The 26,836-nt window shown below is 40.8% G+C and overlaps 1 protein-coding gene across 1 annotated transcript in view; it reads right to left on the bottom strand.

Moving 5' to 3' along the window:
* Nucleotides 1-26,836, bottom strand: part of LRRC16A (leucine rich repeat containing 16A) — a 222,900-nt gene that overhangs the window by 104,855 nt on the left and 91,209 nt on the right. Inside the window, exons 3-8 of the mRNA XM_009324940.1 lie at nt 13,897-13,947; nt 9,396-9,455; nt 7,020-7,141; nt 4,927-5,024; nt 4,498-4,568; nt 4,295-4,368 (exon numbers count right to left, since the gene is read on the bottom strand). Coding sequence (XP_009323215.1) covers nt 4,295-4,368; nt 4,498-4,568; nt 4,927-5,024; nt 7,020-7,141; nt 9,396-9,455; nt 13,897-13,947 — 476 coding nt within the window. The remainder of the gene's footprint in view (nt 1-4,294; nt 4,369-4,497; nt 4,569-4,926; nt 5,025-7,019; nt 7,142-9,395; nt 9,456-13,896; nt 13,948-26,836) is intronic.

Raw genomic sequence — 26,836 nt, 5'->3', positions numbered from 1 at the left:
TTATAAGCTAGTCCCACACCCCACCCTCCCCCCAGCTTTTCATTCAGGACATATGCAGGTAGGCATGGATCTGTACTAAACAAGCAGCACCCTTCTCGCATCTTCTTTTCCTTCTTCCTCTCCTTCACTTTTCCTCCACGAACATTTAGACACTTCAGGGTGGTTGTTAAACACATAGGAAAGCCAGGAGACAAGGCAACACGATATGGGCAAGTCTTCAGCAGGCTATATTGGGAACTGCAGTTGCTAGATTTGGAAGTACAAGCCCATCACTAAGGTAACAGTAAGAAGGTGTGGCATTTTGCAGCAGAAGACTGCAGCCCACCAACTGCTAAGCTCACACAAATAGACCATTTTCACACTCCTGCAGAGGAACTAGTGTGTGGCACCCTTCAAGGATTAAGCCTGTTTTCCATCTTCTTCACAGCACACATCAAGTCTCGTGAATTCATTTCCACTGGCACAGTAGAGTCTTATCAGCTTCATGAAGTGTATAGATTTATTTCCGTCCACCATGTTGTTTTTGTTGCTCCGCACACACGCTTTATCTCCATGTAAAGCAGTAACTGACTAGTGAAATGCTGGGGGGGGGACGGGACCAACCCAGAGTTATTTTGCTCTTAGGCTGGGCAGGCAGGAACCTTGCTGTGGAGTAAGGAATGTCCACACAGAGGTTTGTTCCTCCTCTGCCTTCCCCTGGAGCGATCAGTAAGAAAGTAATGAATTAGTAGCTTTGATGTCCAAGGCAAAGGCACTGGCAAGAGGGAAGTGGAATGAACATGAGTGTCATTTTTCAGGTGTAATTTTGGTTTATCCACCCAGTGGTAACCAGTCAGCCGCAGCTGGTCGTGAATGCTGCAGAGCAAACGTTGGACAGGCTGCAAGTACCACCATCACACTGGTGGAGCAGAGCTGTTCACGCTGTGGACCACCACCCCCAAGAGAGACAGAAGGCACCACCAGCAGATGTATTTCATCCGTCAGCAGCAGCACCAGTTCCTCCAAAGGAACAGAGGGACAACGATCGGGGATCCCTGGCTGCAAGCGTTTACACTACCAGGGAGCTGGTAAGCCAGCTTGGAGGCTGGCAAGAGCTCAGTACCTTCTGGGCGGGAGAGTGGCTACAGGCAGAACTTGCCTGAGGCCATCCCTGTCTCCCCTCTCCTCCCCAGGCCTCAGAGGGAAACGGCTGAAGGACAGACAGGGGGTGCTCAGAATTAGTGGGAAAACCATCACACTTTCAAGAAGTTAAAGAAACATTGCTGCAGCAGGACAGGAATATTTTAAAACAAATCGACCCAGCTGATTTGCAAATTCTCATCTTTAAATAGTTTAGTCTTCTGCAGTATTCAAGGCCTGTTTGTTCAAACCCTAGACAAGAACAGATACTGGCACACTTCAGTAACACCAACTGCTAACCCCCACACACATACACACCCCGCCCTCCCCACGTGCCTGAAGACAGTGGAACCTCTGCCCATTCTGCAGTAGCCCTACTATCTAGAAAATTCCCTTTATCAGATTCTATCATCTGACTTTAAGGAGAAACTATATAGTTTAGTCTTTTTTTAATTTTGTTCAAATTTTTGAAGATGCTTCTGACCAATGACGGTCCTTTAGGAATTTACCTCTACTCCTCTTGCTTTGAGCTTGCCTAACCTCATTGCACTTGTTACTGAGTTTTCAAAATTATATACTGCTTTATTCACTTTATTCTATTAAATTCTAAATGTGGTACTAACAATGATCTCAATTCTTTTGCAATACGCTATGAAAGAATGCTAACTACCATTTCCAGAAGCAGGGCCTTCTCATAACTTTCCCTCATGGAGTTATACTGAGTTGCTTATATTTATTAGCTTGTTTACTAAACTATCATCCAGAATAAAGTAAGGTCTACAAAATGTGTATCTGTGCCATCTTAAAATGAAAACAGATTCTGTTCTTCCAGAATGCAGAAAATCTTTCCAAGCTTCAACAACATTCAAGCTTCACTAATGCCTTCATGTTTTTTCAACGTCTCTGTCCCCCAGTGTATTTAAGATGGCAAGAAATTTAAACAGTGCGAAGAAAAACATCTAACGAATCACACTTTTCTGATAATTTTTTGAATGTCCAAATATGTTAAAACATATGCTACAGAGATGAAAATTACGCTACTGAGTTAAATAAGCCCTGTTCATTTTGAGTCTTTTTTTTATGTTGTTAAACAATTACATGGTTCACAGCACAATGTAACTTCAGATAAAACCTCAGAAGTCATGTTCCCATGTGGCAAGCTATGCTATGCACTCTGTCAGACGCTGTGAGAACTTAAATTCGTCTATCATTCACGCCACCTTACCTTGACCTCTAACAGAAATGCTTTACTAGGAAAAACACAAATTGTTTATTTTTGCAGTGCATAGCCCCTGTATCTAGAGAACTGGTGTACCCATTCTACCTCACTTCAGAGCTACTCCACAACATGAAGTATATAGTTTCAGCAATCCCAAAAATTAGGTGGACAAGATATACAACAGTTTCTCACAATCCAAAGCATGATGGCATATTGTTAATTTATATCATTTTCACTGTGCTAAATATATCACAAAACACTTGCATACATTCTTGAATTGACTGGGATCTCAGATCCTAATTTGTATTTTTAATGAATAACATAAGGTTTTGGCTTCCTAAAAAAATTAGTTTTCTTGAAATTTCAATCCAAAACCTTTTTCTCAGTTCAGTCTTCAACACATAGAAACTCTCATCACAAGATGGATTCCATGGCATGTAAATGGCTCTAAAATTGTTTTGAATCTTTGGACTTACACAATCGTGAGACATTTAATAAAGACTTTTGTTAACACCACAAATATATTTCCTCAGTGATGTCAATTTTGTAAGGTATACTTCAATGAAAAGCTTCCGTGAAGCAACAAACCCATTATTCCATTTTCCGAAAGCCAACTCATTTGAACCAGCTGAGATATTCTAAATACTTAAAACACTTCTATCTACTCTTTCCTAATAAGTAATATTTTTCACTCCCAATAAATTGTTCAAACATTTAATTTCTATTGAAGCTGGGTATCCGTACGTCACTTTCTCCAGAATGCCCTATAGCCTTCTCAGCACTTCCACCCTGCAATATGTTTAAAGCATTCTTATGTTCTTGTCCCACATTTGCTTGTGCTGAAGAGTATTCCCTTCCTTATCTTCTCTCAGCAAGGCTTAACCAATCAAACAGTCTTTGGCTACATCCGTCATGCACTAGTTGCAGCCCTGTAGTCTTGTTCGAGCTACTTCTGAATTAGCCAACACAGGTACAGCTTAGTAACTTTCCCATGGGATTCAGTGCAGACTGTGAAAACCCATCACAGAAGCTGAGTAAGTATTTGAGTGGGGGGTTTTGTGAGTTTACGTACTAGATAGCTTAAAGCTGCAAAGAATGCTGTGGCAAAATACTCTTATTTACCTACCTCCAGGTTCAACCTTCCTGTTATAATATTTTACCATTGTACCTCTGACAGATTCTTAATTCTTCCGCTGGGCTTTCCCAAAGAAACAAATGCTTTCTCTATCTTATTCACAGTTTCTTAAATTTGTCGTTTTCCTTGTATAATGATGGATTTTCGTTAAGACTTCCTCCGGTTTCCTCCTACTTAAGTATCTTCAGATTCAACTTCCTTAAAATCCAATTTTCTCAGCAAGCTAAACTCAGTAAACCAAATACAACACTTAGCTAAGTTTCAGCATCTCATAGTAAAATTACCCTCAATTAGTTCCCTTCTGGAAGTACACATTTTTGATAGCATCTATTGTAAGTAGAGAAACTACTGGCTGGGATTCAGTTGAACAACTTAAACCTTCTACTGACGTGCTGACAAAAATGATTTCCTTTACTGTGTACACCATGAGAAAAAGATTCTGCATAAGTAAAGACTGCATAGTTTCCTTTTTTGCTTTGCCCACCAGATGTAGTTGCATGTTTTCTCTGCTGAATTTAAGCTCTTATATCTGCCATCACAGGAAAAGTATCTATCTGCTAACTTTCTGGAGTGCTTCCAATAGCAAAATATATTTATCTTCTCAGGCTCCTCAATGAAATGTGCTCTCCATGGGGCTTTAGTACAAAACCAGCAGCTTTGTGCTGAAAACTAAAAATGCTTCAGATGGTCATTTCAGAGGTCTACACATTCAAGTAACAGCTATGGGACCATCCCACTTTAGCAAGGGCAGGTGAACACTATTGTGAGGGGGAACCAGGAAAGTCTGCAAAATATTAGCATGATTACTACATATTGTTTACCTGTGGTCAAGGTGGCTGAAGTCTTGCAAATTCAACTCTCTGGTATCTTGTGTCAGATAAATCGTATCGACATCCTGTTAAAAATATATAACCAAATACATCTTTACAGAACTGTTGTTTTTTTCCAAGTACTATGATTTACCTGCTCTTTCATAATTTGTACAGTTAGCTGAAAAGAGCTCCAGAACAAGACATGTACTTACCCACTGTACTTCTTCTCTATAGGGAAATCCAAGCCAATCACAAACACAGGCATACATCTGCGAAAAGCCTCCTAAAAACAACCCAAGAGCGTATTTAACATACATAATAAAACAAGCAAACAAACATACATCTAAAAGGATACTTTAGTACTTATACTTAAAGATCCAGTCTTTCAAAACTCACTCTCTTTTTCTCTCAGAAGGCTGTCCATTGTTCTGCTGAAAGAAACTGAGACTATCCTATCTTTGCCTTGCAGGTTGCAAGAAAGCTTAAAATAGTGCCTTCACCTACCAATCAGAAGTCTGCTCCATAGTAATTACACCTTAAAACTGATTACATCTTTACAAGCTTCTGCCAGAAATAGAATTAAACTTCCTGACACTGCAATGCCAGCCCTTTTATATTTGAGCCTTTAAATTCATTCTCACCACAAGGACCAAGTTCTGCCACTGTCTGACTGTCCCACAGGGCCTGGAGATTAGCCAGTCTTTCTGAAGGCTCCATAGTTACTTTTTTCAGAATCCTCCTAGATGCAAAAAGGGGGAAAAAAAATCATTCATGACTTTGAAAGTATTTTTAAACTCATAAATCTTCTTTATTTCAAGTACAACTTTAAATGAGTGTATAAGAAGAAATACCATCTTTAATACAACTTACTTCTCTACCGTGATGCCACCCAGCAGGAGTAACATTTATTTGTCTCTTCTTTCTTTCTCATGACTAACCCTGTGACTACTGGAGCAACTGAGCCCTTTTCTATGGCAGGGTCACTCAAGCTAAGGAGACTTGTGGCCCTCGATTAACACAAGGATGCCCAAAACACAGGAGAGACATGGTATTACTGGTTACCCTGAAACTGCTGCTGTTTATCCAGTGCTTTTATGCAGTAAAAGCACTATGGTGCAGAGAGCCACAGAGCATGCTGAGTAGCTACATGTGGCCTCTAGGCTGCACTCTAGATAACCCAGCTCCAATCTTTGTAATTTGGTAGTGTTCTTCCTCCCCTAAACAAAAACACAATCCCTTCCTACCTTTTAAGAAATGAAACTATCTGTTTTTCTGAATGACAGGACTGCCTCATAAACTGCAGAATTCCATAAAACAGAGGGAAAGAATTAATGAAATATATTAATGGGAGAAACCTCTTTCCCCCTTTTTGCTTGTTCTGGTCTTATATGATCTGCATAACTCCAATGCCTTCATTTTGGAAAGTAATGCCATCTGAGAGGAGAGCGAGAAATTAGATTTCTTTCCCGGGAACCAAGCTCTCCATACAGCTACACCAAATGCTCCAGCAATGTGCTCAAGAAAGCCCAGAGAAAACATGTATAGGTCTCAAGGCCTTCACAGACGCCCAGACAAACACGCACAGCCTTGCAGCCCTCTTCACTCAACTCTTTTTGCCTATGTTTATCACATCGTTACTGAGGTTTTATGGCAAACCTGCTCACAAATATTCACTCATATGTGTGCTTTTTGAAGGAAGAGCTTGATCTCCATTAAGGCAGTTAATAATACTGCCACAGAGATAAACTGGAAGTAAAAAAAAGAAACTGCCAGCCGGAGTTTATGAACTTGATTTCCTACTCCACCTACAGGAAAGGTGAATAATAAAGACATGCACCCAAAATAAAACATGTAAATTTAGCCTGACCATTCACATCTAATGTCTGTTACAAAAGATCTTAGAAAGATCAACGTGTCCTGGGAAATTCTTTTACACAGTCCACTTTCTCTAATATTGCTGAAAACCAGGAGCTGAAGAGAGTAATAGTAGAGCTGCATGATCTGGTAGAGAGTGATGAAGATGAGGCAAGGACAGAGAGAAGAAATAAAATAAAATTAAGAAAAACTACTGAGAATTGCTGCAAGATGATAAAATTCAGAGGCACAGATACAAGAAAAAAAAAACAAAAAAACAAAAGCAAGAACAATGCATAAAGAAGCAGAGCAAAAAGGCCAGAGAAGGAGATGTATGATCCAAGGAGCCAGTTACACCATGGAAAGTATATGACAAGACTGCCCAGGGTTCAGTTTTGAAGAACAAGGCTCCCCATCATGTGCATCATTTCACAAATGCTGAAAGTAAACAGAACTTTTCCCTCCTCTCCCAATTCAGATTTTACTTCTAGGGAAAAAACAAAACAAAACAACCCATTGAATATCACAGCTGTTTATGGGGAAAGGAGTAAATTACAACAAAAAGCCAGAACCTAAGCTATACCTGAAGTTTGGAGAGGCAATAAGGTAAAATGAAAACTTAAGACTCAAAATACCTGCATCGCCCCTTCAAAACAAAAGCTCTTTTGACCCTTCAGAGCATGCAGAGCCTACCTGTGCTCTGCACTGCCTCCTGGTTCTGTCATATACCTGCATAAAAGCTTAGTGCTTGCCTCAAGGTGTTTCTCATACCCAGTGTATTTCTGAGGTCACGGTGGGGAGACCCGCAGACAAAAAGTGGTGGCTTGTCACCCTTCCCACGCAGTCTGTTGCCGCTAGATGTGCCCTAAAAGACACTTACACTGGCGAGAGTCCAGGGAATATTTTCCTGAGGCAGGTCCCAATGTGCGCCAACACCTCGTTCACATCCTCCGAGGATGCCATCTTCATGGAGATGCTGCATTTCTCAGTTTCCATAATCAACTGTAAATAAGAGGCATGAGGGCAGGAACTGGGTATCATGTAATTCATGTCCATTTAAAAAGCAGATCATTTTGAATGCCAGCTGAATGCTTTGCATGCCAGTAGGAATCTGTTATTCTTTAAGACATGACACGACAATGCTCCAGGTGAAGTTTCTGAAAGTTGTTCTTGAATGTACAAGACCCCCATACTCAAACTTTGCTTTTCCTAACTGTGCCCTGCTTCCCACGGGAATAAAAGTTTCAAAGGATCTTGACCTCAGCTGACACTCTGAAAACCAGGAACTTTTCACAGCATTGTCCTCTTTTGAAACACATCCCAGAACACCAGGAGAAGCGAGCGCAGCCTGGGAGGAAACTACTGAATGAGCAGGGCCTGCTTCCTCCAACAAAAAGTAAAAGTATTTAATGGCTGTAATCCTCTGGAAAAGCTCTAATGCTTTGATCTATGCCGTTTAAGAAAATGTTACGGCAATATATGGTCTAGGTTCAGATAAAGCAGTAACTCAGTAACTAACGTAACTGTCCCGCTGTCTGGTGGATAGGTGCTTCAGCGAGGGGGAAAAATAAAGCCTTTTGCAACCCATCTCTGTTAATATATTGAGTGTTCAGAATCAAATCAGACTACTGTATGACTGACACATCAGGTCTGCTGCTGCTTTCAGCTGCATCACAGGAAGCAATGTAATGTTTGTCTTCTCCAGTGTGAATATTTAGCACAGCCTGAGTCAAGCTCTTTTAGACGAGGAGCTGTGCATACACAGTAAGAAGCTAACATTAGGACTAAGTAAGAAGAGTAGATAGACAGTACAAGAGGGGACACTGGGTAGTATGCTACAGAATATTGTTTTTAATTGAAACTGGTTCCCAGGGCTCTTTTGTTTCCCAGTTCATGTCTAGGGTCATCACCAGGATAACTCTCGAAGAGGCTGTATTATTCCAAAAGCACACTAAGAATCTTCACACCTTTTCCCACCAATTCAACTCCTTTCTGAACCTGTTGCTGTCACTCCCTGGAGATGAATGAGTGAGTGGGCAAGTTACTACTGTTGTTCATCATCGCCAATATTAACACAACATTTCCCTATATTACTCTATCCATTTGCTCACTTATCTCACAGTGGGAAGCTCTTCATGGCTTTCTGCGAGACGCCTAGCACAAGACTACGTCCTTCAGGTATCACGGATATAACATGCTGTTTGCGGGAAAATGGCAACAATACCATTTGCCCCGCAAGCAATAATCTAGGATTCTGCCTGCCTTCAGCTATAAGCCTTACACATTTAAAACACAAATGAATGTAAACATGCAAAACCTTAAAAAATATTTTAGGAAAATGGTATGCTAAGTGAGGCTGCTGAAAATCCCTTGTAAACGCTGCTACAACAGTGATTGTCTATGCCTCCAGGAATAATTAGCATTAGCTACCATGGCATTTTAGTATCTTAAATAAAGCCACAAAAACATACACAGAATTTACTAAATGTCTCCCCATTAAAATAGTAAACATCTGGACCTTTTTTTTTTCTCTTTTAAGGAAAGCTTCAAAAGCCAGGTTAAAAAGATGACATGTTAAACACAGTAAGAGCTTTTCAGAGTTCAAATAAAGTGTCAGACGCTCCTATTTTTAAAAAGCTCTTTAAAAGCCAAACACACATGAAACACATGAAGACTTTGATACAACTGAACTGTCAAATCTTGTCAACACATTCATCTTCTGAATGAAAAATGTATTAAAGGCATTCTTCTTTTCAGCATCTTCTCTTTGACATTCACTTTTTTGGGGCACATAACTTGCTGCCAAATATATTTTGTGTTTTATTCAATAATGGCACAAAGAATAGTTGGAAGCAAACCATTTCTGCCTGCAATGTAAGCAGTAGCTTTTGGCTTCACCATGAAAGAATACAGCACAGAAGCCATTCAAACTTGTGTGGTGATGATTACATACCAGCCACCATTGTTTTACCACCTCTGAAAAAAAATACTCACGAGACAAATGAAAATTTGTACCATATTGAACTAGGAAAAAAATTTATTTCTTGTCATCATCCCACCTGCACAACACATTCCTAAAATTGACTCTTTAAATTCTTATAATTATTGTTAAGACTTTAAAGCACCATGAATGTAAGAATGCAAACGTACAGTGTGCTCACCGGATGGGGACACCTGCATGTTAGAGCATTACCTCCGTGACTGGAACAGATTTAGCAATGACTAAACAAGTATCTTTTATCTAGAATACACTCACCTGACCTGGTTTACTGGAAGTTACTCCTTGGATTTCCAAGTAGCTGAAAGTTAGTTCTAACTATAGTTAAAAAAGAAAATTCCACATTAGTGCAAACATCTTTTAAGAGCACTTAGGCTTTTCAATGAGGTTAAGAAAACCTTGAGCGAGGGTACCGTTATTTTACATCAATTTCTGTAACTGACACTAAGTATTTGTTGATATCTTATCTGATCATGTTTTACACTAAAAGACCACCTGTATTTACTTGTTACAGATTCAAATGGTTATTAAACGTTATAGGAATACCACATTGGACCTTTTACTGCAAGCTATAAGCACATAAGCTTATAATAAAATTTATCACAAAATTTTACTATAAAAAGCATCGTTTATACAATACCCTATTGATGTGTACTCTTGTGACTGAATAATCATTAATTACAATACTTGCAGCATCACATATTACTCTTTCATTAGTTACACTGATCATAGATGTGAAAAATTTTACTGCACAGAAGCTGAAGGGACATGCACACACAATTTTTTATATATACATATATAAATAAAAATACCATATATGGATAGATAGATACAGATATATAAATGCTCAAGGCTGCTTTAGCATGTCTAAAAGTATGAGAGGAAATAATACATTAGCTTTGCCTGAGTGGGTTATCTGGACAACAGTCAGGATTGGCAGGGAAGAAGGGTGAACATGCTGAATCCAAATGGAAGCTTAGAAGAAGGCAGAAAAGTCCTCTTCTCCAAGGACAAATCTAGGGCTACAGGGAGTGTGCTAAGATCTGAATTCACAACTACGTAGACAAACATCTTGACAGCTGAGATATGCAGAAAGACACAAACTTCTTGGACTGAATCGTAACTACAGGGCAAGACATTATCATGGTCATTTCCTTTTATTTATCATTAAAACCATTGTAATTGAGCGGTCTGTCTGAATTGCACAGAGTTTCCTGTACTTTATCTTATTCTAGGTTCACAGTCAGGGTGTTCCCAGGCTAACTGGCAAACACCATGTTATTCTATTTCTGTATTTGTGGCAATCTTTTTAAAAGATGACCCTGAACGACTCCTGGGGTGCTCAGAACGCAGATGCAGCTCTCAAGACTCCCTCTCCAGAAAGGCTGCAACAGCACAGAAGTCAGGAATGTACCAGTTTCCAACCATAAGAACCAGCTGAAAGTTTTCCAGAAAGCAGCAATACAGTAGGGAGAGCTCCTAAACGTGAAGGTCTCACTGGCAAATCTATAAGTAGTCATGAACAGTGTTACCACAGGATGAAGCTGCCCAAAAAATTCCAGTTAAAATAGTTATGGTTTAGAATACACTGAAATTTAGGGGGGTTTAATGAAATAGAAGACCTTTTTTAAGCACTTAGCTACATTATCCACTCACAGCTGCAGAGACTGAAGATGTTATTACTGTCTATTTGTTCTTTGTTGCCTATTTTCTGAATCCTTTTCCCTTCAGTTGCCCTCATGATTTGACAGCATCAGAAGATACAAGCACCCCTCAGCCATTTCTGTGCAAAGTCCACCTTCCACCAAAGACCTAACTCGGTGACCAAACTTTACTCTCAAGTTTCTGAGGAGTCTTCACGTGCTTCGTTTCACTTATTCTGCTGCAGGGGCAGCATCCTACAGCAAACAGGCAGCTTCAGATCACAGGGGGGCCGAGGCAGGAGAGGCAGAACCAGTCATCTTCCCAGTGCCCACACCATCACCTTGCATTTTTCCAAAGGTAAGACATAAACTTCTCTTCAGGCCTCTTCCATGCCTTATTTCTAAGCTAAGACTGGCAATCTTCATGATGACAGGACATGGGCCCATGCAGTTCATTCAGGCCAGAAAGGGAAAAAAAAAAAAAAAAAAAAATCCATAGCAGCTCTTGTTGTTGGCTACTGGAGTAAGCCAGACTACACGTATAGAAGTGAAAGGCTCTTTTTCTCCAGTGCTAGTCAAATTAAACGAACATATGAGATTATCTAAAACATTTGTTTACCCAAATCATAATGAAATTTTAGGGAAAAGTTTCTATGATTGAAATCCTTTCTATTTTGCAAATTATTTACCTACCAGATTGAAGGTTCTGCTTTTGCTAACGTACTTTGTATGTGCAAACCTATATGCATGTACACACAATCAAAAATACCCTTCTACTCTTGAGAAAAGTTTACACAGATTCAGGCTCAAGAATTCATTCTGCAAAAATCCTCTTGACTAGAGTTAACAAATACCAGGAAATGTGACAACATCTCTATAGTTCATCTTTGGTTCATTTTTCTACTTCAAAACATGGATTTACAGTCCTTGCTTTGCAGCAAAAATACAGAACACATTCTAAACATCATCTACCTGAAACTATGAAATAATTTTTACAAAGTTTTAAAAAGCATAATCTCATTTATTACCTAAAACTGTATTTTTTAAAAAATCTTCTTAAAAGGCTATGAGGGACCCTGCAGTTACCAAGCCAGCTAATTTCACCGTTTCCAATTTTTTCAACGAAAACTTACTGAAAGGTGGCACTAGAAATATGTTCACAAACCTGAATTACACTCCCACAAATATTTCATACAGTTATCTGTGGGCTTGATGACGCACCTAACATTTACTAATGTTGCAACTACATTTTATATAGACCATAGCAAGAATTAGTAGGCTTTAAGTACAGCACTTCTTTACTATCAATCCATCTAGATTAGTGGAAGTGAACTGATTGGACCTGAGTGTAAAGTTATCAGGTGGTCATTGTAATATTCTTGCTCTAAGAATATTTGTGTGAGTTGATATTATAGTTAATCCATCTTTATTTCTTTTAACTTTGATCCTTGTTTAGTAGATAGATCTCAACAGCATTGTTTAAGAAAAAGCGAAGCTTGGAATCAGATGTAGTAATAACAGTCACTCAGAACTGGCCACCTCTCAGCGTACTCAATTTTGTGAGAGGTCCCTGGAGGAACAAAGTGTCTTTGCTGCATGTTCTCAGCTGTCTTGCTAGCAGTTACTGCGTGCCAGTTACATGGAAGTTCTCGGGCTCAGAAAGCTTCCGAGCAGCTTTTGAAAATAGTACAGACTTTAGAAAATTCAGTAAGTTTCACTAATCCTGCTAGAAAAGAAATGCATTTTCAACCATCCTAATAATTGTTCAGATATACAAAGTTTAATTTTGACATAAACCATGAGCAGACACAGTTTCTTCTGATCACCTTTCTTCCATTTGTTATCACTAAAGTAACAATTTTGTTAGTACAGCATACATATTCTAGATTTCCGTGAAAACAGAAACGAGTTTTTCAGTTAGGTAAATCCATTTAATAAAAGGAATTTTGAGAAGTGTCTGTAATGCTAAACTAGAAGTACAGCTATTCCTTAGTACACCAAGCCCTAGCCTTCAAGAGCTTTTTGACGAATTACAATGGCTTTGCTATTATTTAACAAGATCACCATCACCACCTGTCCATCATACTGCCACTGTACCCATGTCTGAGCTGTTCATCAACAGGCACTATGTTTCCATGCAACCAGTCACCAAACCCTGTCTTAAAAACAGGCTGCAAACTGCAGTGATCCAAAAGCCAACAGACAACCAATCGAAGATATCCGTGCTGCAGGGACAGGGTAATCAACTGAAGGAAATAAATTTCAGCAGAAATTCAAACTAGTCATCCTACCTGTCAGTCAGCATCTTCAAATTATAGGTAAGGGATGGTCACATTTACCAGTGACCATAACTGAAAACCCGGTATCAATTGTTCCATTTATTGATCCTGTTTTTTCTATAAAGCATATATACATACACACACACACACACACTTACATCCCCCCCCACACACATATGTATGTGTAAAACACAACAAAATAGAACATATGCCGAATTCCCATTCACTGATTCCAAGCTGGGCAAGAGATGTTCTTCCACATCAGTAATTTTCATTCACGTGGAAATTATCTTTCTCTGCTACAACAATCATTACGAATTGTCACAGGAATAGAAAAAATAATTCACTGGCATTGGCAAGGCAGGTTGGCAAGGTGTTTTTCAAAATCAACCACAGAAATCATCAGAAAACAGCAGAATTTAATACACCTCAACATCATTTCTGTCTCCAAATCAAATATATTCCTATTTGACACTACAAACACTAGAGGGAATAATGCCAGCAGCTTGTTTGGACATAAACTGTCCAACTACAAAGGTCATCAGGCTCATCTTGCAGTTCAAGTTGGTGCTTCCAACATAATTCTTCACCCACCTGCATTTCTAGAAGTTAAAATTCCTCTGAAACAGTATATATAAATTGACAAACCCATTTAAGGCAGACACTAAAGGAAGCACCACTCCAGCTCAACACCATGCAACATACCATTCCTCAGTTGTTTGGTTTTTTTAAACAGATGCACAAGTATAAAATATGCTAAGTTTATGCAACTTAGTTTATGCAACTTACATTTGTGTCTAAAAAACCAGAATATTTATAGAAACACAGTGGCTTTACCTTGGTGGGAATCCGAGATGTTAAAAGAAATGCCCGACATGATGCCAACACCTATTGAAAAAAAAAGAACAGAATTTGTAAGAAATATTTAATTTATCAGGAATATTATTGAAGATTCTTTTCCAGGAAAATCCTGAAACCAGAGGGAAAAAGCCTCTAGTAGAGTGACTGTTTATTCCCTTTGCTGTCATACACTGAAGGAAGCAAAACTGGGCTCAGATGCAGTAGAGCATAGTGAAGAGACCGCTGCAATCTGATCAGCTATAAGCTAGTTAGTACAGCATCGAACTGAAGAAATTTATTCAATCTCTCAAAAACATCTAATAGCAATCTTAGTGACATTTTAAAAAGAAGCAAGGATAAGAAGTCCTACCAGGAACATATGAGGTACTTAAGTGTAACAAGAATATGCAAGATAAACATGATAATATTAGTAATATAAGAGACCATAAGCAAGTATTTTCTTTTAGACACACTCGGTGCATTTCTAGAGTAATAATGCAAAGATTTCTCATTGACACCACCTGCATTTCTTCTCCAGCAAGGACAATGGAAAAACGCAATTAGATTAGTGAGACTAGTGACTCTGGGGAGAAAACACAATGAAACAAATATTGCGGATGTTATTGCCGATCAAAATATAATGATATATAGAAGTATCTTGCCAATCTCCAGTAGCACATCCCACCCACAAATTTTATGCTTTGCAAAAGGGATGACCCATTTTGTAAAACCAGAGTATTGCTTTTTTACTTATGTCCCTATGGAATTAGCTACTGCTGGCTCCACCTTTTTCCAGACAAAAAACTGAAACAAACTTAATTTGAACATCTGGATCAAAATCCTGCAGCACATGCAGAACCTCCTGAACCCAGTTCTGCTTGGTAAGTATCCATCTCCAGGCGAGCAGGCTGACACAAAATGCATTCCTTGCTCAGAGAGTGAGAACCAGCCTGAGAAGGCAGCCCAGCACCCAGCTCCGAACACCGTTCAAATGCTTTGGAGATTGGATTTCAGCTTCGGTATCTCAGCTGAACCACATCTTGCTAAAACCTAAAAGCATGAATACTGTACTAGCAGACTGTTTCGGGGTTGATGTCATCAGACCTAGTGCTCTGGTTATCGCAGATGTAGAGACAAACCATTGCCTCCCCTAAGGCCCACCCCTTCACTGAAGGCCCGTTACGCTGGCTGGGACACCACCATGGCCACTCGGCTGGCACGTCCATGCCCTGTCAGACAGTCCCACCTTGTCCCCTTGCACTCATGTATGGGGAAGAACTAGTCTCTCCTTCTCTCCTCCCAGCTGCACCTACCACAAGTACATCTTCTGCAATCCAGCATGCAAAGAAAGGGGAAGGGTCAACCCGAGGGGTTTTACCGCTGCACAACCAAAGTTTGCCCAGCCCAACAGCAGCTCCCTCTCACAGTAACAAAACCTTGATTCTTTCCCCTCCCTCACCCACCTCCTCAGGGCAGCCACCCACAGTAGGTATGCCTCACTCTCCTGGGAGCCTCTGGGGAGGATCACACCCTCAGTCACACCCCTGTGGGCTCACAAGAAAAGCTTCGCTGTCAGTAAGAAGAGTGCCCCTCTTACACATCATCGCACCCACAAACAAGCTGCCCAGCTCTGAAGAGGGGTAGGTCATCAGGTACCCTCCCTGCACCAGCACCACCAGCAAAATGCCTGCAGAGCAGTAGGTAGAGCAGCTGCAACAGCTTCTCCTGATCTGCTTCTGGTCACCACATCTCGGGTGCAGAAGTAAGACAGTCAGGGAAAAGGACAGATTTTAAAGAGCCGCTTTCCATATTTACCTTCTAGGAAGTGGCCTACAACATTAGAGAGATCAGTGTTTTTGTGTATGCCACCACAGTGGGACAGCTGGTTACAGGAAAATCATGTCACAGTCCTGTTATAAAACATTTGCCTGCATATATGGGTTCAAGCTACTTTATGAGCATTGACAGGGTCCCTTTAACATGATTACAGTACACATGAGCAGTCCAAATAACAAAGTTAAATGCAAACCAGGTAACCAGAAGGCTGTAACACAATTACGTTGGAAAAGGATGTTCCAACAGAGCACACGTCAGTGTATATTCTCGTAGTAGATGTACCAATGCTCCCAAAGTGATCTTGCTAAAACCAACAAAGCTGAAGAACCCACTTACCTTAAGAAGATGCATTTACATACAAAGGAGAGGACTTCTGTAAGATGATACTCCCCACTCAGCCAGTAAAGAAACTACTCTTGAGCAATAAGATGATACAGAAAAGCCTGTGCCCTCTAATCCAATAACACTGAGGTTTCTACAGTTCTCACAGTTGAGACTGTCACAAACAAGTAGGAGTTTGATTTTTACATAAAGTCAATTGAAGACAAGGTCAACTATTACTGCAAAATTAATGTCCCATCTTGACAACAGCAGGACTAGATTTTTATTTTTTTTTTACAATGGCAGAATTGGCCAAAAGGAGGCTTGGCATTTATCACAATTTTAGCTGCTAAAATCCATGAGTATGCACCGTGACCTTTGACAGGATCAGCTTTAGTTTACTGCTTTCTGATTTTTTTTTTAATCTCTTCAAAATTTTATGCAACATCTGCATTTTAACATCACCATTATTCACATTTAGCAACACAGTAGCCTCTATCCCAAATCAACTTCAGACTTGTTGGATAAGCTGTGAAACGTGAACAGTTTTCAGTGACCTCCTTCTCCTCGATAAGGCTGCAGTGCATAAACAAATACTGGCTATTAAGATACCGGCTCACCCATGTCTCTGACAATAGGATTCTGCATGGTGGTAGTACTTGCAAGGGCAACAGAAACATGTATTATATATTAAAACAACGTATCACTCTATTCCTTCCCTTGCGAAATACGATGCTGGCACCAAAGGCAGAGGCACTGGAGGTGTTTTCACACTGACTGTTCAAGTCCGCTTCTAAGCACCGAGCTATTTTTGTGAAGGAAGTCCCAGGTCTCTGTTGCATTCCTCTGACATGAATAACGAGTATGTGCTTAATTGCACAATTGTCTAGGGCTTTCAGAAGTATGCAGGAGTGCTGGGTTTTATGAACAGGCAGATTTCCTAGGGTTTTTAATTTCTTCATACAAAGAAACTAAAAAGCGAAAGTAGCCACCAGTTACTCTCTAGCAGTTCTCAAGCATCTTACAGAGAAGATTCTGCCACCGTTATACTTATTTTGCACCCAGGGAACCTTGAGTACAGGAGAAGGAGTGTCACGGTCAAAGTCACTTTGAAAACCAGAGACTTGGAAGAGCAGACCCCTATCCAGGGACAACTCTGAACAAAGTGCTCCCTCACTCACAACCCATCAGGAATGTCAGACGGGCACGGTGTATAACCTACCTTATCTTCTGATAAGAAAACATTCACGTGTTCAGCTCAACAAGTCACAATCCCATTCCTCCACAATCATTTTGTCTGGTCACAAGTGGTATTCAATCATTAATAAAGTTAAAAGATCATTTCAAAAGATAAGCACATGCAGGGTAAAGAAAGAGAGTCAGGAGCGGATTCACACTTTAACACACCTGTAAGCCAAAAGGTTTGCAAGTGACTGACGTGAAGGCAGCAAGCACATCCAGGCAAATTTTGTAGGAGATACATAACCTGGCTGCTGCTGCATGGAAGGGACAATAAAGGAGAATTATATTTACTTTACAGTAGCTTCAGTCTGTCTTCCTACTCTGCCTTTTTTCAAGCACAAAACAGGATTATCATTTGAATGTTAAATGACTCCTACTCACACACAGATACCCGAGTTGATGATTTCTTAATGTTTTTATCACTGTAAATTCCATGACGCTCTCTACACTGCTCACAAGTTATATGAAACAAGTTAAAATTTGGAAATTAATTTGGAAACATTCACCAAAAACATACCCTGCAAATTATTCCTCCAGAGACTCATGGCCTACAAGGTCATCTTCTATTTACCAGAATAAATAATTTGTTTCAGTAAGTAAAATTAATGTGAACACAGATCCTCAGCAAGTATATCAACAAGACATAAATATACAGATGCATTTTGTGATTTATTGTTCAATCCTAGCCTTGTTACCCATTTTAGCACTGTAAATTAAATGAACAGGGCTGCACTGGGTTAACCCAGCCACCCTACATGGCAGTCAGTCTTGAGAAGATCATTTCAGCAACACAGCTCTGTGCTAATTGCATCTATTTTGCAAGACAGACCACATCAACTCAAGTCGCCTTATCTATATTTAAACTGGTTTCAAATTCACAAGCAAATGAAAGAAATCTTTTAAAAATCCCTACCCTTTTTTTAAAATGCCCAAGAATAAAGAGTTCTGGAAAACACAGTGAGCATACACATCTTCGTGACAAAATTAAAAAAAAAAAAAATGAAACCACCCCAGCACTTTATGGGCCCCAGGAAGTCACACAATGCTCGCTCCACTCACTAGCACAGATGTTTTGAAACTTCCCTCTGCTGAAATCTCAAAAAAATGATGGATTAGCCAGATGTTTTTCTCTTGATGAAAACTGATTGACACAGATATAAAAAAAAAAGCTTAGTACTTTTTTGATCAACTGTTGCAGTTTTACCTCTTAAAATATACTTTCTGATCCTTTCCTTCCACCATAGTTTCTGTTCCTCCCAGCATTTGCCATTTTGTCAGCCTCAAACTGCTTCAGTCTCTTCTATTATCATTTACTTGAGGAAAGAAGCATTTGTGACAGGTTGTCTTATTTAGATATCCATCATTTTGAGAATTCTTTGAAGCCCAGAAGACAATCTCTTTTCTTTATATACCTCTTAGTTTTACCATCCCTACTTTTATCATTATCCATGACCATTATTATTCCAAATATCATCATTCTTTTTTAAGTTTCCATACTTATTAGTTGCTTTATGATTTCTATCATAAGCTTTCCATTACTACTACTGATTCAATATCTAATGTACACATAATAACGTGAGGTAAAGCAGTAGCACTAATACAGTTTTTGTTTTGTTAAAATATGGATGAATCAATACACGTTAGAGCATCCAGTCTGTCTCAGTCCCTATAGGATTGACAGTTCATTTCCTGGGTTGCATGCCTGATGTTGCAAATGCTCCATCCTGAAGCGACTGGAGTTCGATTAGATAAAAGGCCCCTTTCAGCACCATGTTAGAGATATTAGAGCTGGTTTCGAGCAAGGCGGTCTCTGTTAAAAGCACTGAGCCTCCCAACACACAGAGGCTAGCTGACATCCTGGAGGTCTTTTTGGAGGGCTCATTAGCTCAGGCACAACACGAACACGTATGCTGCTTCTGAAATGGTGGTATCACTTGGCAATACGGTGGGTTTCTGCAGAGTGCTGACACCAGCAAAGTGGCTCGGTTCAGCCCCGACCTAAGGGCTCGCAGCACCACCACCTTCACCCACAGCGCTCTCAGTTGTCTGAGGCCGAATTTGACTCTGATCATTTGGTCTCAACTACTGTGAAAGTGTCGTCTATGATAAAACCATTGACAAACCTTATTCACTCTTGTTCCAAATGCCTACTTATTTATCCATCAGTACTAAAGCAGTGTTTCGTAGCTGGGGAAGACACTTCAGTAAAAGGTTAGTGCCATTCAGTTCTTGGCATTCACACACAAAAACCAGAATTTCTCCCTCCCTCAGCTGACCTTAGCCAAGTTGAACACATTCCCAGGTTTACCTAAGTTGTCGTGCCTTTGCGGCCAGCCAAAGACCTATGCAAAACATACCCCAGAGCAGACCCTCATCAGTAAGGGAAGCTGTTATTTGCATCAGTACGATTCTCTCCTGCCCAAGACAGGGGGCAAGTTCTGCAGCGCAAGTAACGACCTCAGCCATCCCCACGAAGGACTGCTCTGCTGCATGTTCCTCTATGATCATCCCTGAAGTCAGCCACAGCTTCCTCAACAAGGTCCCCTTGCTGGAGCCACGGACAGAGAGCCTGCCTCCTGCCCTGCCACCAGCACACTGTACGGAGCACAGGTTTTCACTGGTCCTTACTACCATCGTACTGCATTAAAAACCTCAAGCCTGATCTGTATGGCCCTCCATGTTCCATATTTTCTAGACAGCAAAGGATGGTATGGAGAACAGGTTTTAGTTGAAATGGGTTTTTACAAAAAAAGTGGGGTCAGCTATCAGAACTGCTGGCAATAAATCTGCTGTGTTTCAAGAGACGAGAAGAGAAGCACCTTTCAAATTAATTTATCGACCATGACAGGGGACACCACAAGATGGCACAACAGAGTGCTTCATTCAGATTTCCCTTTCAGGCTAAGTTAGAGAGGACCCTTTTAATAGAAAGGCTTATTTAGCCATTGGAGAGCTGTTCCAATATGCAGAGCAGTTTCTACTTCAGGGGCAACAATGAACAAGTCCTCCCTGGAAGATAGTTAAGAAAAAGCATCCTCATTTTAAAACTGACAAAAACTGAGGCATGGACACGCCAAGAGATTTGCCTAAAAGAAAAGGGCAAAATGAAGTTGCAAAGCTTGAAAGAGAGGCCTGGAGTAAATGGCTCCTAATTCTGGAGTAAGAGAGGAAACAACGTAGCTTGGAGGTTTACCAGCAAATTAAAAACAAAATCTCCTGCCTAAACCACATTTGTTCATTAGCTTCTCCAACAGCTATAACACCACCACTACTATCAACTTTAGGCAGTGCCCTAGCCCTGTAAACTGTTTGTAAAGGACACATGAATCAAATTGTGCTTCTTTAAGACCTGGAGCACAAATAAATATAAAAACTTACTATAACCCTGTCTGCAATGTGCAAACGACCCAGCTATTCCAGTAAAGATGGGATTTCAGAAGGTGCCGAGACGGGTTCGCCTTTGGCCAGACACCGCTGCTGGCAGCAACAGGAACCATGGGCACCCCAACTGCCAGCCCCTGTCACTTGAAGCAGCTTGTGTGGTCACCAGTGGTGCAGACTGGGACTACCCTGATTCAGAGACCGTACTCACACTCAACAATTTTGCCTCGTAACCTATCATTTCCATTAACCACAGAGCTGCTTGTGGAGGGGCAGCCATCGACTGCGTATGTGCACAGGGCTCCCTTGTTCTTCCAAGCAGTCATGGAACAGATTTTCACGGCATTGTGAGAGATGTCCAACACAGAGCGCTTAAGCCAAGGCAACACCCAGCAGACTGCAAAACTTCCTCACCATTCCTCTCACCACCGCACGATTCCCAACAACAAAAAATCCTAGAGCTGTAAAGCACTAAATACCAGAAGACCTAACTACCGTGTTATTTAAGCCTGCTCTGAGCCATAAAAATAGGAAACAGACAGCAGCAGCATTTCACCAACACAAAGTCCCCTCCGTGGCACTGGACCCAGCCTCAGCTGACCTCAGCACGGTAGAGGAGGGGAGCGGGAGGGGTGCAGGCCGAACCACGTACATTCATTTGTAACTCATCAATGAGGCATATAACCCCAAAGGAGTTTTTTCTTCTCTGCATCTACATTACCCATAAATAGGTCTCGAGCACATTAGTGCTAATAGACCTTTATTTCAGATTTTTTCCCACTTTCGCTCTCCTCTGTATACAGCCATTACACAGATTCACTGCCCCGATTCAGGTTACGAAGCGCCACAGCAGGATACCTTCCCCACGTACCAGCCTTTTACGATGTTCTAGCCCTTGTTACTCAGCTAAATAATAGGTTGAAAACATTCAGTTGACTTGTAATTTGAAAGGCCCTGGGCTCCAGCATCTTCTGTGCAACAATTTTTTAAGCTCTCGCATTACTTGTCTCCATCATAAAAAGAGCATACCGGCACCCTTTAGAAAAACCCTCCCACTAGCTATCCCTGGTATTAAGAGTAAGAAACATCCATACACCTTCCCTCTTCCTACACGGAGCCCCTTCCTGGGTTTACAGACAGCAGGTAAGTCTGGAAGCATTTTGGTGTGCTGCGTATGATGCTGTTTCTATGCAGAAGCAGCTGGAAATAGATTTTGCTAATGCAGTGGTTTTATTCTTATCGTCTTTAATTTCATCACTTAGAAATGCCAGATTAAACATTTTGCAGTGTTCCTTGGTGACGGGGTTGCTCTCTTTGTAAGTATGTCACACACAACCATAATGCAAAATTTTAAAGACCGGGAAACAAAATAAAAACTTCAGGGACAGAGGAAACGCAATTTCATCCATAATGCAAGCGTTTTATAAGAAACCCTTCTACAACCATTTGTATTTGCTTTTAGTTATCAACAATTAAACGAAGATTCAATTAGTAAAGTGCAATGCACTTAGCTTCACTTAATATTAAAATAAAATAAATAAGCATAGTAAAACAATTTTCCTTGATACCCACTGCCATAAACCACAGTCTCAATAACATTGACCTTGAACAGCCCCGAGAGCTAAGGGCCAGAGAAAAATGTCAGCTTAATAAATCCGTAGAATTAAGTCTTTTTTGTCCTCTTCATGGCATATACAAATTGAAACACAAAACCAAACCGATGGGTGGAGAGTTATGAAAACCTCCAAGCCAAGGCAGCTCTTTCCCAGAGAAACCATCGTTACAGGTGCAAGACAAAACCCTCTTCCCCATTAGGTCCAGAGGGGGATTACTCAAGATCTGTTCCCCTACATCACTTCAGGAGCCTCGCTGCAGTCCTCAGGTGCACTCAGATTTCCTTTTCCTCCTTTTGCTTCCCCACAGAGCCCTTTTTCCATCTCTATCATCTCTAAAATACAAAGTACCCACTGGAACGAACATGATTGTGACAGCCACTCCATCCTTAATCACTTGAGGTATGCTGCAAGCCTTCATCTTTTTATATTTTGATATCTTAAGACCATCTTTCAAGAGAAGAATGGTGCTTAAGTGCTGAAACCAGCCACTTGGTCATTTAAAATCCTTAAAAGCCACCACTATACTCCCAACGCCCAAACTTGGATTTTTTGTTACACTGTTTTACGTTTTATAAGATGATCTCTTTTACAGCTATTTTATTTCTAGTGTATCACATTTCCCCTCAGCTAAAGAAATATTTTCTTTCAGAGCTTTAAAACACCTTCCAGAAACAGGAAGAAGAGAACAAACTACTCCCCTGTCCCTGCACAGGAAGGCAGGGCTGGAAGGGACCACCCTTTCACTGCCCATTGCCATCCCCGCATGCAACTCCTTTCCCATAGCTCCCATACTTTATTATTTAAGTAGTGGGAGCTGAAGATGGCTGAGGCATACTCTGTTGGCTTAGCCACCCACGCACCCACCAGCTTAGCTGATTAGCAGCTAGCATCTCCTGGGGAAAACACACAAAAGCTTCTCTGTCAGGCACTTCACTCTTACAGCAAGGGCAGCCAAATAACCGAGGTGTGAACAGTGTCCCCACTCCCCTGTCATGCAGGTGCATGTTGCTGGATGGATTTCTTTCTTACAAAATTCTGCACCAGATGATAAACCCCAGCTCGCAGTCCCTCCCCCTGCTCCCACTCTGTATCTAGCACAGGGATTGCTGCAGGCAGGAAACCTGGAGGCGAGGCCAGCTTCGGGCAGTGACACAGCTGATTGCATCTGGCTTCCCCTTCGACGGAAATTCAGGAATTGCCACATTCCAGGAAAGCAATTTTGCCTCTGACATCCTGCAAAAAAACACTCACAGTTTCACCCCACTCCCAATATACATGCTGTCTTGCCTGCCTAAGAATTACAAGCTGCATGCACTGGGCAAGAAACACTAAGTAACTGTTAATGGATGGTTATTATTCTTTGTGCTGATCTTTAAAAGTCATAGGATGTCAATTGTCTAATGCTGTTCATTATTAAAAATGAATATGCTCCTGTCCAATAAAAAAGCTATTTTAATACTTTCTGGTTTTGTGAGGATTCTTATTTAAATGTATCACACTAATATTGCCTGTGTTTTACTTGTACAGCTTCTTATACAGTATATTAACCGGACAAAATGCATGTAATAACGAAATATCCCTATTTATCTGACAAGAACATAAATTTCTAACAGCCAAATGGAAATTAAACTTCAAAAAAAAAAAGGCAGAAATCATGCTAAAAAATGGAAATTACAATCCACTGAATGCAAAAGCAACAAATAATTCTGCTCTTCAAACTTAGAAGTCAAGTACAACTGTTATACTTGTTAACCAACACTCAGTAAGGAGTCAGCTCCTACCTATGCAGGAGACTCCAACAGTTCGTAAACTACATTTTCCTCTGAAAAAACGGAAAAAATTCAGCCTACTTCCCCAAAAAAACTTCATGAGATTCTGATGCAAAGGTCTTCTAAGTCAAACTGTCTCTCAGAACAATTTTTTGGGTGAATTTTGGTTTTGTAAGCACTGAGCCACATGCTCGATGCTCCTTAATCATTGTCCATTTCAGAACACAATGAAGAGTCTCGGAGAAGAGAGCTTTTTAAAAGGTTACTTTACTACTGTGAACTTGAACAACTGATTCGGCTTGTCAGTGCAAGCTACAAAAGCATAAAGCTAACTAGATCCTACTGGGTTTTATAATTTTATCTAGAATCACGATTTACAAGCTCTGAAATTACTCTCTTAATTTTCGCTATGGAGGTACAGTCTGCCAAAAAGTAAAGTAAACTGAGAACAGCCTTTGCTCTGTTTAGATGGTAGGTTTGCACTGTTTCCCACAGCATTCTCCTGGAGAAACTGGCTGCTCATGGCTTGGACGGGTGTATGCTTTGCTGGGTAAAAAACTGGCTGGATCCCGGGCCCCAAGAGTGGGGATGAACACAAGCGGTGTTCCCCAGGGCCCAGTTTTGGGGCCGGTCTTGTTCAATATCTGTATCAATGATCTGGATGAGGGGATTGAGTGCACCCTCAGTAAGTTTGCAGACAACACCAAGTTGGGCGGCAGTGTTGATCTGCTCGAGGGTAGGAAGGCTCTGCAGAGGGACCTGGACAGGCTGGATCAATGGGCCGAGGCCAACTGTATGAGATTCAACAAGGCCAAGTGCCGGGTCCTGCACTCCAGCCACAACAACCCCATGCAGCGCTACAGGCTTGGGGAAGAGTGGCTGGAAAGCTGCCTGGCGGAAAAGGACCTGGGGGTGTTGGTTGACAGCCAGCTGAACATGAGCCGGCAGTGTGCCCAGGCGGCCAAGAAGGCCAACGGCATCCTGGCCTGTATCAGAAATAGTGTGGCCAGCAGGAGCAGGGAAGTGATCGTGCCCCTGTACTCGGCACTGGTGAGGCCGCACCTCGAATACTGTGTTCAGTTTTGGGCCCCTCACTACAAGAAGGACGTTGAGATGTTGGAACGTGTCCAGAGGAGGGCAACGAGGCTGGTGAGGGGTCTGGAGAACAAGTCTGATGAGGAGCGGCTGAGGGAACTGGGGTTGTTTAGCCTGGAGAAGAGGAGGCTCAGGGGAGACCTCATTGCTCTCTACAGCTACCTGAAAGGAGGTTGTAGCGAGGTGGGTGTCGGTCTCTTCTCCCAAGTAACAAGCGATAGGACGAGAGGAAATGGCCTCAAGTTGCGCCAGGGGAGGTTTAGATTGGATATTGGGAAAAATTTCTTCACCGAAAGGGTTGTCAAGCATTGGACCAGGCTGCCCAGGGAAGTGGTTGAGTCACCATCCCTGGAGGTATTTAAAAGACGTGTAGACATGGTGCTTAGGGACATGGTTTAGTGCTGGACTTGGCAGTGCTAGGTTAACGGTTGGACTTTATGATCTTAAAAGTCTTTTCCAACCTAAACGATTCTATGATTCTATGTTATCATCACGGCTCCAAAGCCAACATAAGTGAGACAAAACCCATGCTAAAATCGTCTTGAACCATCTCAAAGAAGTACTGCTGTTATTTCCTTTTTTTTTTCCAGTTGTGGTTTCTTTGATTCTTAATGTTGGTGAATGGGGTTTTTTTTTACTGCAAAACCAAAATCAAATGTTGGTAACTATATTTCACAATAATGTACAAGTGGTTAGCCTTCAAAAAACTACTACAAAGGTTCATTTTCCTGGGTGGACTCCATCCAGTTGCTACTGTTGCCTTTCCTTGTCACCTATTAACTTCAGGTGGGATTTTAATACTCAGTTTAGGTAGTGCAAGATCTCACAAGTCAAGTTTTAGTTTGGTTAAAGGACAGTCCATCTAAGTTTAGTTTGTAACAGCAAGGCTTGCAAGTGCAATAAAGTATATATATAGTTATAAAGTATGGTATTAATATACATACACCAGTTTAGCTAAATTTGCTTCTAACATGACTATCATCCTTAGCCTAATTAAGTTCACAATAACATTGATTAACTATTGCTGGAGTTATACATCATCCGTCAACTACTTAAATAAACTCACCTGGATTCAGTCAATTTTGCTGGTCTTCTCACACAAGTCAGAAAGGAAAATATCATTCAATTGTGCTGCCTAAATGGCGGATCAATGTATATAACCACGACTTTTCAACCCACTTATTTTTTATCATCTCAAGATCTTTCGTTGCTTAGTTGTAAATATGTTTCCTTTTCCTTTTGTTGAGCTTTGATACTTATATCAACACAGAAGTTTTGTCCAAGTAAAATTAGAGCTTTTTAAAAAAAAAAAAAGTGAAGTTTTTGAATTACACGGATAAGCTCCCAAACACATAAATGAATGATCACAGTCTTGTTAGCAGGTTTGCAGAAAATTGCACCCAACAGAACATCAGATACATTGAAGATTTGAACTCTGCCCACACACAAACACTCGTATTAGTGGACTATAAACTTCATTAATGCTCTCATCTGAATAATGATGTCAGTAAAGCACAGCCATCAAAACCCAAAACCTCCCACCACAACTGCAACACTGAAACAACTGCCCCAGCCTTGGTTTATCTTTCATTTCTTCTACATCAAGGTCCTGTGATCACTCAATTTGTTTATGCTACCATTTTTTATTTTCTTGCAGACTGGATACAGATGTCTCCT

The sequence above is a fragment of the Pygoscelis adeliae genome, unplaced genomic scaffold (genome assembly GCF_000699105.1).
Source record: "Pygoscelis adeliae isolate BGI_AS28 unplaced genomic scaffold, ASM69910v1 Scaffold135, whole genome shotgun sequence".
Taxonomy (NCBI): domain Eukaryota; kingdom Metazoa; phylum Chordata; class Aves; order Sphenisciformes; family Spheniscidae; genus Pygoscelis; species Pygoscelis adeliae.
Note: the sequence above shows the minus strand (reverse complement) of the source record. Positions and strands in the feature narration are given on the sequence as shown.